Source organism: Prionailurus bengalensis, chromosome A3, assembly GCF_016509475.1.
Source record: "Prionailurus bengalensis isolate Pbe53 chromosome A3, Fcat_Pben_1.1_paternal_pri, whole genome shotgun sequence".
NCBI classification, from domain to species: domain Eukaryota; kingdom Metazoa; phylum Chordata; class Mammalia; order Carnivora; family Felidae; genus Prionailurus; species Prionailurus bengalensis.
Window position 1 is genome coordinate 27,713,833 of NC_057354.1, and position 15,978 is coordinate 27,729,810.

At 41.4% G+C, this 15,978-nt stretch overlaps 1 protein-coding gene and 1 long non-coding RNA gene across 2 annotated transcripts in view; one reads left to right on the top strand and one right to left on the bottom strand.

The window, feature by feature from the left end:
- The first annotated feature begins 282 nt into the window (after positions 1–282).
- LOC122496439 lies at positions 283–2,227 on the top strand. The gene is made up of 2 exons (XR_006300811.1): positions 283–717; positions 1,492–2,227. It is a non-coding gene; the product is annotated as an uncharacterized LOC122496439 (long non-coding RNA).
- A 1,511-nt stretch (positions 2,228–3,738) lies between these two features.
- The window catches only part of CSNK2A1 (casein kinase 2 alpha 1), a 53,929-nt gene continuing 41,689 nt past the window's right edge, over positions 3,739–15,978 (bottom strand). The window contains exons 8-13 of the mRNA XM_043602688.1: positions 11,960–12,070; positions 10,933–11,034; positions 9,206–9,306; positions 8,290–8,438; positions 7,117–7,203; positions 3,739–5,130 (exon numbers count right to left, since the gene is read on the bottom strand). Of these exons, the coding sequence (XP_043458623.1) occupies positions 5,015–5,130; positions 7,117–7,203; positions 8,290–8,438; positions 9,206–9,306; positions 10,933–11,034; positions 11,960–12,070 (666 nt within the window). The 3' untranslated portion in view covers positions 3,739–5,014. The remainder of the gene's footprint in view (positions 5,131–7,116; positions 7,204–8,289; positions 8,439–9,205; positions 9,307–10,932; positions 11,035–11,959; positions 12,071–15,978) is intronic.

Here is a 15,978-nt window from a genome sequence, read left to right on the forward strand (position 1 = left end):
ATCACTGCTGAGTCTTCAGCCACTTACGATTTCACCAAGGCCTCATTAAATAAACATTTTCTTGTCACGTTAGTTCAGTCTGGCCTGTGGCTTATAATTACAGCCGCAAACTTAAGAGCCAGATTCTTCTGATCTGAGATGCCCTTTATGCAGTAGTACTTTTATTACTTACTGTGTGTGCGCGTGCACACACGTGTGGTGGAATGTGTGCGTGTGTGTGGGAAGGTGGAAGTGGGAGCCGAGGATGGAATTACCATTTACTGAGCATCTATTATGAGCCTGGTATGGTGCTAAGCATTTTCCCTGTGCTACTCTATTCAATCCTCTTCCATCCTCAGGGATATTGGCATACTTTCTGAAAAGTTTTTATGAGGATACACAGATTAGTAAGACCTACAAGGTCAGCGGGAGTTTACGTGTAGGCCGAGAGAGACAACAATACAATCAACGTTCAGGTGTAACCAGGCAGAAGGGCAAGGGGATAGTTATGGCAGTGGGGGAAGCAGGCTGAGGGCACTTGAGACAGGGTGGAACATCTGCTCAGATCAAGGTTTTTAGACACGTGTTTTTTGAGGAGGGAACCGGGGACTTCTTTACTTCAAAGTCTTCTGGTTACTAACTTTTTCCTTAAGCAGGAAAAGGCCCCGGGGAGACAGTCTCTCTAACAAGCATGTCACCGGGGACCATCAGCCACAGTCCCTATCGCTTCGGCACAAGGTAGGAGGGGATTACCAGCAGGGTGGGTAGGCAAGGACTGGTGACTGCACAATCACCCAACCCAACCCTAATCTTGGGAGAGAATCTGCTGGTGGGAATCTGCAGGCAGCGGTGAACAGCCAGATTTTTCCAAGAGATGTCCAACGGTCAGTTCTAATTATAACCACACTTGACAACAGGTGAGGCAAGATGAAATTTAAAGACTGAGAGGAAATTAAAATCCCCCAGTCTGTCAACCAATCTCCAGTTTTCTCAACTATTTTAGGACTATGGTAATTAGCCATACTCTGAAGACAATTTTAAAAACTAGATTGCTCTGTCTCTAACGGGCCCACTCCAGCAATTTAGTCTTCCTGTCTCCTGTATAAAATGGAAATAAATTCATGAAATGAAGTTCAGGGAAATAAAATAAAGTTCATGAAAGTTAGACATTTCAGATACAAGGTATTACACAATAGTTCCTTTCACCTAAACCACACGTTTCAACGCCCAATATTAATGACATGTGGATGTCATAAAATAGTATGCAGTGAACATTTAAAGGAAACTAGAAGTTTGGGATAACAGCACTTCCTCTGATTTCAATTTTTTAAAGTTGTGGTTAAACGAGAAAGATCGAATGGCAATTCAAATATATAATCTTACAGAATTTACTCATTTGGCAGTGGTAAGCAAGTCAACTAAATTTCACCTCTTTTACCAGCCCTTTGAGTAGTTTCTGCTTAAGCTGCCAAATATGTTCCTGTAAGCTCACCAGAAACATCTTCATTCCAGGCCCCAAGACTGCAAGTTGCCTCCAGGGCTAAGGTTATCTCCAAGGCCGACCTTCCACAGGGCTTACTGCCATTCACTCAACACCGATCTTTTCTGCTAATGAACAAGCTGTCTCCATGGACCTTTTTATTTAAAACATCACTCAAACCTTCTAAAATCAGTGTTAGAGCTGAAAAGGAACTCTGAAGACACCTCACCCAACCTCACCCTGACTGAACACACAGAGGTCCCAGGAGGTCCCAAGGATGGACAGTACTGTGAATCACTTGCAAAGTCAGGACCAAGGACCAATCCTCCATACCAGGGGGCCAGGGAAACTAGGTTTATCAAGGGCGTAACAGGTGCCAGATACTTGACATTTACTCTCATTCAATCCCAAGGCAGCAGTGGCCCCATTTCATAGATGATGAAACAGATTCAGAAGTTAAGTAACTTGCCAAGTGGCCAAGTATGTGACAAGGGCAAGAATGAAACCAGTCCTGTTTAGCAACAACATCACGCCCTCTTTACTGAATCTTGATGTCAAAAACTTCCAGACTTCAGTGCTCCTCAACCAATCTTAATCCATCCCATTTCACATCTCCATCAACCCAGTATTAAATTCAAAACACACGAGACCTAAGCCATCTAACACAGACGGTGTCGGTTTTTGAGAAGCATATTGCTCAGGCTGCAGGGACATTTCATGTTTAAATGTTTTTATTTAAAAAAAAAATTAAAGACCTTCATGGCACAACTTCTTCCCAGCACAGTTATGTTTTAGTTATACCAATTACAATACAATTACAACCAATAAATCAAGGGGACGAGGGGGAGCTTCTGACTTCAAACTTAAAAAAAAAAAAAAAAAAAAAAGAGGGGGGCACTTCAAACAAAGTTAAAAATTACTTAAAAAACCTTTCAGAGTAATTGCCAACACAACTGTCTTATACTGGCATTGCGTTTCCTGCCATCTAGTCACTGCAGACACAGGCAGCGCTGAGAAATAAAGTGTCCCAGTACAAGGTATACAGATGAGGTAATTTACAACAACACAGAAGTTGTTACTCTGTAAACCCTTGCCCCCCCACCCACCCGCCCAACTGGGTCTTCTTTTTTTTCATGCTTCTGCAGTGACTCCTTAAGTAGCATTTTAAAAACTTCTATTTATTTTAAAAGGCTCTTGGGTGGCATTTCAGAGTCCTCTGCATTCACCTTCCGTCTCTTGCAAGGCCTGATGCGTGTCAGGAGGTCCAGCTGTCTGCAGCTCCCCACATCAGCCTCAGCCACAACTAGATTCTCTGAGCTACAAGGGTGGGATGTGAAGTCTCGATTTACAACCCTCCTCCCCACCTCAAAAGAAAGAATTCATTAGTCGTAAGTGTCCTGTTCAAATCACAATCCAGTGCAAACGTAATCACAAATTGCATCTCTGGCACATCCGGTGCTTTTAGCTTCTGCACAAATTCCACATGGTAACCCCCACAGCATTCTAGGGCATAAAAGGGTCAAGAACAATAAATATCCACTGTAAGTGGCCACAAGAAAGAAAATCACCCTGCCACACTGTCAGAATGTTTTCCCTATGGTCGAGAAGCGTTATAAAAGGAGGCTTTAGCTTCCTCTAAAGTTTACCATTATATTCACGAAAGCCACCACCTTGATAAAGTTACTAGAGCCAAGATGGGTTATAAAGTTAGATAAGTTCATTAAATTCAACTCCTGAAACAATTATGTTTGTCTATGGCGCCCAGGCGAGAAAGGCTTATGATCTATAAAGGTAGGAGAAAAGGGAACTAAGACTTTAGGCCTTAAAATATGTTGGAAGAATTTTTCCTAGTTCCCACAAGCAGCTACTGTAATGAAAGAATAGGAGAAAATACAGAGCTGATGGTTTTGCTATTGTGCTTAAAAAACTAGGCTTCCTCAGTGAAGCACCTGATAAACTTAGGTGGTTGGATTACAGTGGAAAATCCACTTTACACACACACAAACACACAAAAACTGGCGACTTTTCCATCCCCAATCCCTGCACTGCTGAGACACAAAATGAGTTTTATGGCAAAGGATCCTTAATCCCCAGAGACGCTTTGGCTTGTGGTGCTTTTTTAAGGCCTCTCTGCCCTGCCCGGTACCATGGGTCAAATGAGGGGTGTATAAAAATGGGGGCCTTGGGAAGCCTCCACGGTACAGGGCTGCAGGCCCCTCAGATGTGAACGTGAGACACCCACCCAGCGAGACCTTTACACAGGGAACTTAAATCTAACCTTGATAAATAAAACCAAACGTTTATTTACACCAAAGAATTCCAACACTGGATCTTTCACATGTGAAGGACAAAGTATTATATATATACACACAGCAAGGGGTGGCAGGGCTGTAACAAGAGAGTTTATAGTTTTCCCACAATTACAGGTCTACCATTTCAGTTTCACTGGAGATAGTGGCTCTGCTCCTACCTCTCAGATACATTTACAAGACTGAGGGGCAGGTCTTCTCACTGGATGGCATGTGAAGGAAGGGGAAGAAAGGAAGAAAAGAAGGCAGGAAGCTTAAAATGAAACTCCGTGTGGCCACATCTTCCATTAGCTCTGAAAGAGTTGCTAGCATGAAACCTATATAGACAATGTTTGTTTCTTTTGCAAAAAGCAATAAGTTAAGCCCAGTAACTAACTGAATTCAAAATGGCCAAGTCAAAGAAAACTGGAAAAGATTTTGCCTCCCCCTCCCACCAGCTACAGAGCATGTGGGGAGATGAAGGCGGAGAGGACCAAGGTAAGGAGACTGGGAGGGAAGGTATTAACATTTTAAACTAAACTGAAACTAGAAGTCTAAGTGAGTTGGATTTAGGGCTCGGTTAATAAGACATGATTCAGATTGAAGTTTTCAGGACCTGTCTGCACTTTGGGTAGGTGATATTCAGCATCTCAATGAAACTAAGACATATTTCCACTAGATTCACCATGACAACCCCACTGAAGCACTTGGAGTAAAGTGATAAAAGTGACCAGCAGCACAACGCTCTTGTAGGTTGGGTCCTCCCTTCCTTCTTCCTTCCCACCTCCCTTGAAGAAGCTACATTTTTATAATCTCTGGAGAAGAGCATGAGATATAAATCCCCCAAAGTGTGGGATGGTGGGGGAGCAATGATGGACATGGGAAGAGATCTCCACCCAAATGCAGCAGCCGGGATTGAGGCTGGCTCATCTTTGTTCTTTAGTGATGAGAAATTAAATTTAAAAGGGGGGAAAAATTTTGTCCGTGAAATATTCCACCTGCAGGTAATTTTTCAGGGAATCCCCTGAGTTATGAAAAGTTCGAGTTACAAAAAAAAAGAAAAGGAAAAAAAAAAAGGAAAAAAAAAGAAAATCAGCCTATTATAATTTTTTTTTTTTTTTATGACTGAACTACTATAAATCCACAAGCAACGGTTCAGACACGGTGCTTCTGAAGTATTTCACCCCTCCCCGCCAGGCGCAAGCTGCATCAAGGAGAGCGTCGACTCCCCCACCTCTGCTTAGGCATCAGGAGACAGAAGGGGCCGTTACTGCTGAGCGCCAGCGGCAGCTGGAACAGGCATCCCAAGGGGGTTGGCAGCAGCAATCACTGGTGAGCCTGCCAGAGGTCCAAGGGGTGAAGGGGTTGGCACTGAAGAAATCCCTAAAAGAAAACAGCTAACAATGAGCCAGACACCAACCATGGAAATCTTAGCCACCGGTTTTTCACAGTACCTGTTTCAAAAGTGACACAACAGTTATTCTCTTTTTCCCTTTTTTAAGTAATCTCTACACCCAACATGAGGCTTGAACTTATGACCCGGAGATCAAGAGTCACATGTTCTTCCGACCGAGCCAGCCAAGCGCCCCAGTAATTCTTTTTTTTTCTGAAGGCCTCTACACAGCCAGATTTTTACAAATTAAATCTAATTTCAAGTTACAATTAATTTCTAAGTCAATTGAAGAGACAGGTAAAGAAATCTAAGCTGGGGGAGTTTAAGCAGTTTGTACAAAGTACACAGCTGGTAAGTAGCAACTCTTCTTGAATTGAAAACTGAGGCCTGTCTCCAGGGCAGCGCTTTCCAACCAAACTTTCCGCTCTGTAATCTCTGTGAATATGGTAGTCACTAGCCACAAGTGGCTAATGAGAACTTGCAATCTGGCTAGTGCAACTAAGGAGCTGTGTTTTAAACTGTATTCAATTTTAACTAATCTAAATAGCCACATGTGGCTAATCTCGGCTCTACTGAACAGCACGAGGCTAGAGCCAAAGCTCACGTGTTCTTACATCATGACGCCTAGTTAGCTGGCAGCTTTCCAAATTACCAAAAGTCATTTTCGGTGGGGAAATGCTAAAATGGTGTTTTAGAATTTATTTGGTTTCTTCTACTCATCTAATGACCAGAATTACCAGTTAGATTGCCTTCCTCAACCATCCAGTTAATTTTCAAATTGTTACAGATACACTTCTAGAACGGGTAATAAATTCTCATGGTTCAAAATACCAAAAGTGCAGAAGAGTATGCAGTGAAAAATTTCTCTTACCCTTTTGCTTGGCCAACTTATGGTACCATTTTGGGGGTGTATCCTTCCAGAAATATTTTATGCATATATATGAATATAATTATGTAAGAATGTGCATATAAAAATCACATATAAAAATGTGATTATGTATTCTTGCCACTCCTGGCCTTGGACATGGCGCTGACTCTTGTTTTTATTCCACATGACTATTTTGGAATTAGAGGTAAAAAAGAACATGAAACATTTATTCTTTTCTCTGGCCATATAGCTTTCCACTGAATGGATATCCCATAATTCATTTTATTAGTTCCCTACTGAAAGCTGGAATGTTTTGCTCTTACAAATAAGGCTACAATCAGCAGCCTTGGATTTGGATATATATCATTTTGCCCATAGGCAAGATACCTTGAGGATACCTCAAGATACCTTGAGTTCTAAAAGGTAGCTAGTTCTTTAAAAAAAGAATTGTGACAACAGTTCTTTGAGGGTGTCTGACTAAATGTCCTGACTACAAGTACACCCATATGGATGTTACCTACATGTCGAATTCTCAGGGGATAAGTCTATTGTTTCTTTTACAAAAGTGTGTATTCTACACACAAACTTGCTTTCAATCAAGAAGACTCAACAATAATGAAAAATCATTTCATACAAACCTTTACAATTTGCTAGGCACATGACAGATGCTCTGGGAGAAAACTGGAGAAGCATCCTTGTACACATACAGATCTATACACCTTTCCCCCCACCCTCAATTTCTTAATCTTGTTTCTGGGAATCATGCAACTACTGTCACTCTAAACTGTGAGACAAAGATCTCCTCTTACTTTTCATAGTTTACTGGGACTTTCAAGCCTCTCCGTGAGAAATTTTTGGGACTCTGGCCTAGAAGCGACTGTTGATACCCTACTCAAGGCAGTGTCACTAACATAACCAGGTGTCAAAAAAGCATTTGGAAGCCTGGTGAGGAGACCACACAGGTCAGTACTGTCAAGAAGAAGATAAACATTATAGAAAAGAGAAGAGCCATAAGAAATCAGGCCACAAAGAGGGAGCAAAACTAAAAATAACTGATTTCTACTCCCCCCCTCCCCACCCCCCCCCGGAAAGTTAGCAGAGAACTGACCTGACATCATATTGGCGCTGCTGACAGGCGTACTGCCCCCCGGCATGCTAGATGAGCCCATTCGAGCCTGGTCCTTCACAACAGTATCTAGAGAAAACAAAAAGGGTTAAGTTCTGTTACACTTGAAGGTAATGGTCTGGGGCCTTAAAGCAGCCATCCTCACTCTCTGTATGTATTTTATTTATAGTCCATGTTATTCCCAGAAGAACATAAAGTGGCAAGAACCTTCACCATGAATTAAACAACTAACATGAAATAGGATTATCTTTCCTATCAAACTGTGGTAAAGGCCAACTCTTAAACCAAATGGAAGGAAGATGTGGTCATTATCCATAGAAAAGCTAATTTAAAACAAAATGATCCTGTTAGTTTTTTTTTTTTTTTTTTTTTTGGATCTTGTTAGGTTTTAATGAGACAATACAATCTAACCTGGCCAAGACAGTAATATTTTATCAGAGTAAATTGCTTTTATTTCAGTCCGCAGCTCAGCTGGTCAAGCATGGTGCCAAATGGGCAAAAGCTACAGGTTTGTGCAGGTTGATGCTATTACCACAGACCTCACTCTCCACCTCAATCAGTCCGTCCATTTGCGTCAGGCACAGAACAGTGGGCAAGATTATAATCAGTTCACTATAAAACCATCCCACCAATCCCCAAGGAGTGATCCAACGTTAAGGCTAACGTCACAGTAAGGATGGGGTGGGACTAAGTGGCATTTACATTCAGAACAGCACAGTTAGCTATGCTCACAAACCCAGGTCAAGATGTTCATACAATAAGATACTCAAACCTCCTTGACTCTCTCCAGTGAACGAGTGCCAGACAAGGCCAGATAAATGGCTGCTGTTCTAATCCAACTACTCCAGACTAGCCACTGAGAAATATCTCCCACACAGGAAGTAAAGCAGTTTGTTTAGGAGTGATCACGGGTCAAGTAGCCTGTGAAACAACCACGGTCCTCCCAACAATTCTGCAAGACTATTGCCATTACTGTCCCCCATCTGAAGAAACCGAGGTTCACCGTTGAGTCAAGTAACTTGAAGGCAAGCTAAAGGCAGTTGGGATTTCAATTGTTGGGCCCAGAGCTTTCTTCACAACATATATTCTCCCCTGCCTTGTACAGTCTCCTGGGTGGGCCTGCACAGGCTCTGTGGACTGGACAGTTAGACTCACAGAAATAGGGGTGCTCCATGGCCTCTCTTGCGGTAAGCCGTGACTGGTGGTCATATCGCAGCAGCTTGTCCAAGAAATCCAAGGCCTCGGGGCTGACAAGGTGCTGGTTTTCACTGTGGACAAAGCGTTCCCATCGCTTACGGGAGTGTCTGTAGAGCCAAAGTGGGAATGAGAAATAGACCGAGGGGCACAGAAACCCAACATTTCACTCCTACATTTTCTTTAGTGGCTAGGAGCCCAGCCAATAGCAAAGAGAGATCAGAATTCCAGAGAGTAGGTCATGTACCCTCTGCCACTAGGGAGACAACAAAGCTAATTGGAGAGACTGGAAATAGCAGTGTTGCAGAAAAGAGATATCTGGGTCCTCACGATTCTACAAAACATAATTCAGGTTACTTGATAGGATTAAGGGCTCCTGTCCTGTGTAGCAAAGAGGTCAGGTGGCTGGGTCACCAGGCCTCTTTCCCACCCCCACAGCAATTCCTGGCATCTCTGCCACTTGGCCAGCAGAAGCCTTTTTTCATCAGGCAAGTCCACCTCCTCCAGTTAAGTGGCTAATCGATTCGTATTGTGTCTAATTCCTATTGTCAGCGTTCACGGTTTGCAAATCAGTCTTGAAGTATGCATTTCCTTTTCCTATTTCTCCCTTAGAGAGGGTTTTTGTCATTTGGAGAAACAAGTTAAATCAAGAGATTTTGGTTTTTGACTCTAAACATTTCATTCACTTGACAGCAATCTGTAACCATAATCTCCACGCTCAAACTCCTGGTAAGTGAATCTGGGAAATAGGCCATTTGGTGCAATCCTTTTACAACAGACCCGTTCATGCAGCACCCTGCACGGCCAGACCACCGACATACTTGCAGAGAAAACTGTGTTGGCAAAGAAAATGTAACTATTTTGTTTTAGGACTTACCTGCCCAAGATATCATTGAAACGTGGATCTAATTCAATGTTGTATTTGTCAATATAGTCATATAAATCTTCTGTCCCCAGAACCTTGGCTATCCTCACCAACTAGGATTGAAGAGACACAAAAACCCACACCACAAACACATTACATAATTAAATCAACCGGCTTTAACTGAATTAACAGAAAGGGGTCACCATGACTACAGGCATGAATGCTAACTTCTAACAATATATTTCAAATTTCTTTGCATGGCAGGAATGGATTTCCATATAAAATTCCCTAAATTATCACTCAATGTGAAGGTGTCAGGAAAAAAGCAAAAAAAAAAAAAAAATTTTTTTTTTAACGTTTATTCATTTTTGAGGGATAGAGAGACACAGAGCGTGAACGGGGTAGGAGCAGAGACAGAGGGAGACACAGAATCCGAAGCAGGCTCCAGACTCTGAGCTGTTAGCACAGAGCCCGATGTGGGGCTTGAACTCATAAACCATGAGACCACGGCCCGAGCTGAAGTCGGACACTTAACGACTCAGCCACCCAGGCACCCGAACAAATGGTCTTATAACCTGCTTCCTTCCCCTTGAAATGTCTCCTTGATCAAGCACTGTCCTGCCTCACAGCCCAACTGAAGATGTCCCTTCTTCTGGGAAGCTGCTCTTGTACATTCAGACCACTCTCCCACCACAACTGCCTTTTGTACCTGGTCTATGATTCTACTCTGACATTTATGGCTAACTTATTTCCTTATATGTTCAGTTCCCTTACTGGATAGAGTATGAACTATTTGAGAGAAGTGACTATTCTTTTTTTCTGTATTGCTTGGACTGCATGGTCCTGAGAATAGGGTTACTGATTTTTAACTGAATTCAGGTGGTATTCTTTGACTCATTAAAAATGGTCATTATGCTCAAATAAGGCAACAGTACCTTCCACAATGTCCTAGAATCATTCCAGGTTCTTTTGAAAGAAATGGCCCCTTGTTCTTTATGGGGAAGTGAAGCTAGTATAAAAAACATCATCTACAAACATCAACTTAATCCGTATAAAGAGACAAAAGGATCACAGAAACACTACATATAAACCCAACACGTTGGAGGAAATATTCCCAACATGTTGGGGGAAACAACTCTTTAATGAAAGCTTACACTAGGAGATTCTAAGGTAATGTTCTATTTCTTAAACCAGTATTCTTTTAATTGTATATGTTTTATAAAATAATTTTCAGGGGCACCTGGGTGGCTCATTCGGTTAAGCATCTGACTCTTGGTTGCGGCTTAGGTCACAATCTCATGGTTTATGAATTCGAGTCCTGTGTCGGGCTCTGTGCTTATAGCCTGGAGGCCGCTTGGGATTTTCTCTCTCTCTCTCTGCCCCTCCCCTGCTCACACTCTCTCTCAAAATAAGTAAACTTACAAAAATAAAAAAATAAAAAATTTACACGTATATTTTGCAATAAAGCAAGCACTGCAAATTAAGACAACTAAGAGAAAAACTCTGATTTCAAAAGGCTCCCAAAACACCAGTCTGAAAATCAATGTCAGTTTGGCTGAATAAGCAATGAATTGAAAATATTGTAGGGCCCCCCCTTGGAGATTCTGAATTAACAAGTCTCAAGTGGGGGCTGGTCATCTGTATTTTAGCAAGATCCGCAGTAGTTTCTAAATGGGTAGGCAGATCTAGCCATCATTAAGTTAGACCAGTAAGTTCCCTAATAGGAACAAAATTATCACCTGATCATAATTGTCATGTCCATGGAAAAATGGCTCCTTCCGGAAGATCATACTTGCCAGCATACAACCCAAGCTCCACATATCCAAACTATAATCATACATCTGCATTAAAGTAAAAAAAAAAAAAATTAGTTATCATACATGAAATATCTTGTAATTCAAAAGAAAATACTGCTCTTTACTATTAAAAATATATATCACTCCACTGACCCAAAGTCCAAAAGTCCAAAAACCAGTTAACACCTTCATTTATTTCTTTTTAGTCTTTTTTCTATATACCCTCCCCACCCCCGTTTCAAAACAATCTGTATACTATTTGGAATCTACTCTTTTCACTTACCTAAGAAGGTCCCAAACTGTTACAGGCCATGGAACCCTTTTAATGTGTAGCATTATTTTAGTGCATAAATGTTCCAGAATTTAATCTTTAATTTCTCCTATAATTAGATAGTGCTTTGTTTTTCATCACCATTATAAACAATGTTGTGAAGAATATTTTTATGCATAAAATGTGTTTTGGGCTCTGCATTATAGCTTCAAGATCCCAGAAAAGCCATTTCTAGGACAAAGTTTGAACTTCTCAATGTGTCTGATAAAAACACCTGCGAGGAGCGGGCATGAAAGGTACTCCCAAGGATTTTGTTCCTGTGAGGAGAAAGAGGGCTTTTGTTCTTTTTTGGTCAAGGGGAAGGTCTTTAAAATACAATTTAGGAAAATCACAAGAGAACATTTTTGAGTTTATTTTAAGGTTGGTTAAACCTTACAATTCTCAATTTGACTCCAAAAAGTATCTCTGGTGTACCTTCTCTTCAGTTAGGATCAAATGCAGATCTATTCATATTCTCCTGACGTTATGAAAATAAGAACAAGTTATGATGGATGAACTGAAGTGATTCATGTTTTACATTCATATAAAAGGGACAGCCATGTATGTGCATAAACGGCCTACTCAAATGCACAAAACGACATTTTTACAAATTATGTGCAAAACACAGGACCGAAATTTTATCCGCCCTTCTCTGCTCACCTGATAGTCTACAAGTAGCTCAGGACCTTTGAAGTATCGGGAAGCAACTCTGACATTGTATTCTTGGCCAGGATGGTAAAACTCAGCCAAACCCCAGTCTATTAGTCGCAGCTGAAATTAAAAAAAAGGGAAGAATAAATCATGCGCAATTTTATCTTTCATGCTACCCCACACACTGCCATCAGAATACTCTTAAAAGGGGCGCCTGCGTGGCTCAGTCGGTTAAGCGTCCGACTTGGCTCAGGTCATAATCTCGCAGTTGGTGGGTTTGAGCCCCATGTTGGGCTCTGTGCTGACAGCTCAGAGCCTGGAGCCAGCTTCGGATTCTATGTCTCCTCCTCTCTCTGGCCCTCCCATGCTCATGCTCTGTCTCTCTCTGTCTCTCAATAATAAATAAACGTTAAATAATAATAATAAATAAATAAATCGGGGGAAAAAAGAATACTCTTAAAAATACCAGCCATGTCACTACTGAAACCTTTCCAGTGACTACCTATTTAAAGCATTTAGAATGAAAATCAAACTTCTTAGCTTGGCATACAGGGTTCTCCATGATCTAGTTCCTGTGCTCCAGTGAGACTTCTAGTTTCCGAAAAACACCATCTATTCTGCATTTCTGCACAATTTCTCAAACTGCTCTTCTGACTAGAATGTCTTCTGCTATCCAACCTAGACTCCTACTGAACATATCCCTATTTTTTGAGATATTTAAGTTAGCCCTTCAATGAAGTCTTTTCTAATTATCCAAGTAGAACTAACCCATGCCTTTAGTCCCCTGAACCTCAAATATATTTCTTTAATAGAACCTACAACTCTTTACTGTATATTCATTTTCTTTCTTTTTCAATATGCACTGTAAGCTCCTTAAGGGAAGAGACTGTGTAATTCATTTCTGCAATTTTTAGAATGCAACATAATGCCCAGTACACAAAAGAAAAATAAAAAATATTTGCTGAGTGAACAAAGTAAGGGAAAAGCCACACAAACAATTCTGACCAAACTGTATCCTCAAAATGGAAAAAGCAGTAGGCAAGCCCAAGAGGCAACCTTATTTGCTCACTGTGCAAAGCATGACCATGATCTCAAGTATAAGCAGTAGGGCCTGAGTAATGCCCGATCACTCTGGCCCTGTCCATGTAAGTTCACTGTTAACTAGGTACAGCGTTTACCTTGTATCAGCAATGAGTGGAAACGTAATAAAAAGTACAAAAGAAAGCATAACATTTTTACGCTTTTTCTTTTTAACCCCTTAACATTAGTGCCTCAGAGCTCTCCTTGACTTTTTTTTTTTTTAAATCAACAAGTACTTCCAGATGACCATTTCTGGTCTATGGCTTCACACACAGCACCTCAGCCTTTCCCCCCTAGACTCCCCAGCCTGTGCCTCCTGCCAACTGACTCTTTTAGCCACCCAACAGACATATCAAACAAAACCTCTTGAACACTCCCTGCAAAACCCGCTTCACCCACAGCCTCTCCCCTCTCAGGTAACAGTAATTCTAGTCATCCTGTCATTCAGGCCAAAAATTTTCACCCTGGGTTCTTGTTTCCCTCACACCTCACAGCAAATCTGACAAATGGCTCTACCATATTCTGACCGTGATCATCACATCCACTGCCACCACCATCTCTTGTTTGACTTCCTGGAACAGTCTCTTTTCCTAACTGGTCTCCTTGCTTTCACTCTTGCCCTGCACCTCTGTTCTCTACTTTTGAAAGAGCAAAAGCTTTTCATTTAAAAATGATTATGATTCAGGAAGATCTTATTTTTCAGTTTGATATACATGCATTTGTGTGTAGTTCTTGCAATTTTATCACATGTAGGTTCATGTCACTTCCAGAAGACACTGACCTGTTTAATCACCACACACATCCCTTGTGCTATCCCTTCCCCTCACTTCCTAACCCCTGGTGCAACCCCTGTTTTCAAGCTCCAATTCTGTCATTTTGAAAATGGACCCATTAATGTAACTTTTTGTGACTGCTTTTTTTCACTCAGGATGAGATTCACCAAGTTGGTGCATTACCAGTAGTTCTTTCCTTTTTTAAAAAAAGATTTTATTTTTAAATAATCTCTACAACTAACACAGGGCTTGAACTTACAACCCCGAGCCCAAGAGTCACATGCTCCACCAACTAAGCCAGCCCCAGGAGCCCCCAGTTCTTTCCTTTTTAATGCTGAAGAATACTATTTAGTAATCCTACCACATAATGCCACAGTTCAATTACCCATTCACCCACTGAAGGACATTTGGGTTTTTCTCCATTTTGAGCTATTACAAATAAAGCTATGTTCACATATAGGTTTTTGGGTGGACCTAAGTTTTTTGTTTCTTTGGGATAAATGCCATATTCCCAGACTGTTTGGTAGGCATACGTTTAGCTTTTTAAGAAACCAACAAAGTAGGGGCATCTGGCTGGCTCAGTTGGTTGAGTGGCCGACTTCGGCTCAGGTCATGATCTCGCAGTTTGTGAGTTCAAGACCCACATCAGGCTTGTTGCTGTCAGTGCAGAGCCTGCTTCAGATCGTCTGTCCCCCTCTCTCTGCCCCTCCCCTGCTTGCACTCTTTCAAAAATAAATAAACGTTAAAAAAAAAAAAAAAAAAAAAAGAAACCAACAAACTAAGAAACAATAGTCTGATATTTTCCAAAACGGCTGGGCCACTCCATGTTCCTGCTGGCAGTGCATTAGAGATGGAGTTTCTCTGCATCCTTGCCAGCATGTGGTATTGTCACTATTTTTAATTGTTCTAAAAGATGTGTAATGAATTTTTAAAAATTTAAGTGACAGCATGTCAACCCTCTGCTCAAACCCTGCAAAAAAAGCTCTGCATCTTCAGAGAAAAGGCCTGACAACGATCTTTAAGGTTTTACATGATGTGGTTCTCTATCTCTTTGATCTCATTTTGTTTCGCTCCCCCCTGTTCATTCTATCTAGCTCTATCTATCCAACATGCCAGGCACATTCTTGCCTCAGGGCCTTTGCACCTGCCATTTCCTCTATCTGGGACACATTTGTTTTTGAGATTACATGGCTGGTTCCCTCCAAATGTCATTCAAGTGTCACCTTCCCAATGAAACCTTCTCTTTTACAACCATATTTAAAACCCTAACACCCTTTACGATTCCCTATTTATGATTTCTCTTCCACATCACCACAGAGACCATCAGCAGGGGGGGGCAGAGAGAGGATCAGAGGGAACAGAGGATCCGAAGCGGTTTCTACGCCGACAAGTAGTGAGCCTGATACAGGGCTCGAACTCATGAACTAAACCGTGAGATTATGACCTGAGCCAAAGTCAGCACCAGCTGGGCCACCCAGATGCCCCTCTTCCAGGAACATCACTATTAACTTTCTATCCCACCAGCCTCCTGCAAATGCAAGCTCCCTACGGACAAGAATTTTTTTGTCTATTTGTCTCACACATATATCCCCAGCCTCTAAAACAATACTTATTAAACAGTATGAGTCTAAATGAATATTAGTTGAATGAATAAATCAACTATGTCCCCAAAGTATACAACAGATAGCTATTACTGCCTATAAAAGGTGAGCTTGGTCACCTTAAGAAACTGATTATAAAGTCATGTGGTCAGTGCAGCTCTCATTAAAAGCATTTGTAAAGTTCGGGGGCCTCATGACACTTGCTAACAAGCAGCAGCATTTTCTGAATATTTTACCTATGTCACAGCCGTGTATACTTAACTCTCATAATAGTCTAGTGGCATGCAAAGCAATTATTATTATACCCATTATAAAAGAAAAAGGAGGTAAATGAGTTTCCCAAGAGATTAATTATTTAATAAATGAAACTAGAAGCCAGCTTCCCTGCCCAAAGTTAATGTTTTGGCCACTAACCTGTTGTTGTTGTTTTTCTAATGTTTATTTCTTTTTGAGACATAGAAAGACAGAGTGCAAGCTGGGGAGGGTCAGAGAGAGAGGGAGACACAGAATCCAAAGCAGGCTCCAGGCTCTGAGCTGTCAGCACACAGCCCCACGAGAGGACCAAAACCATGAA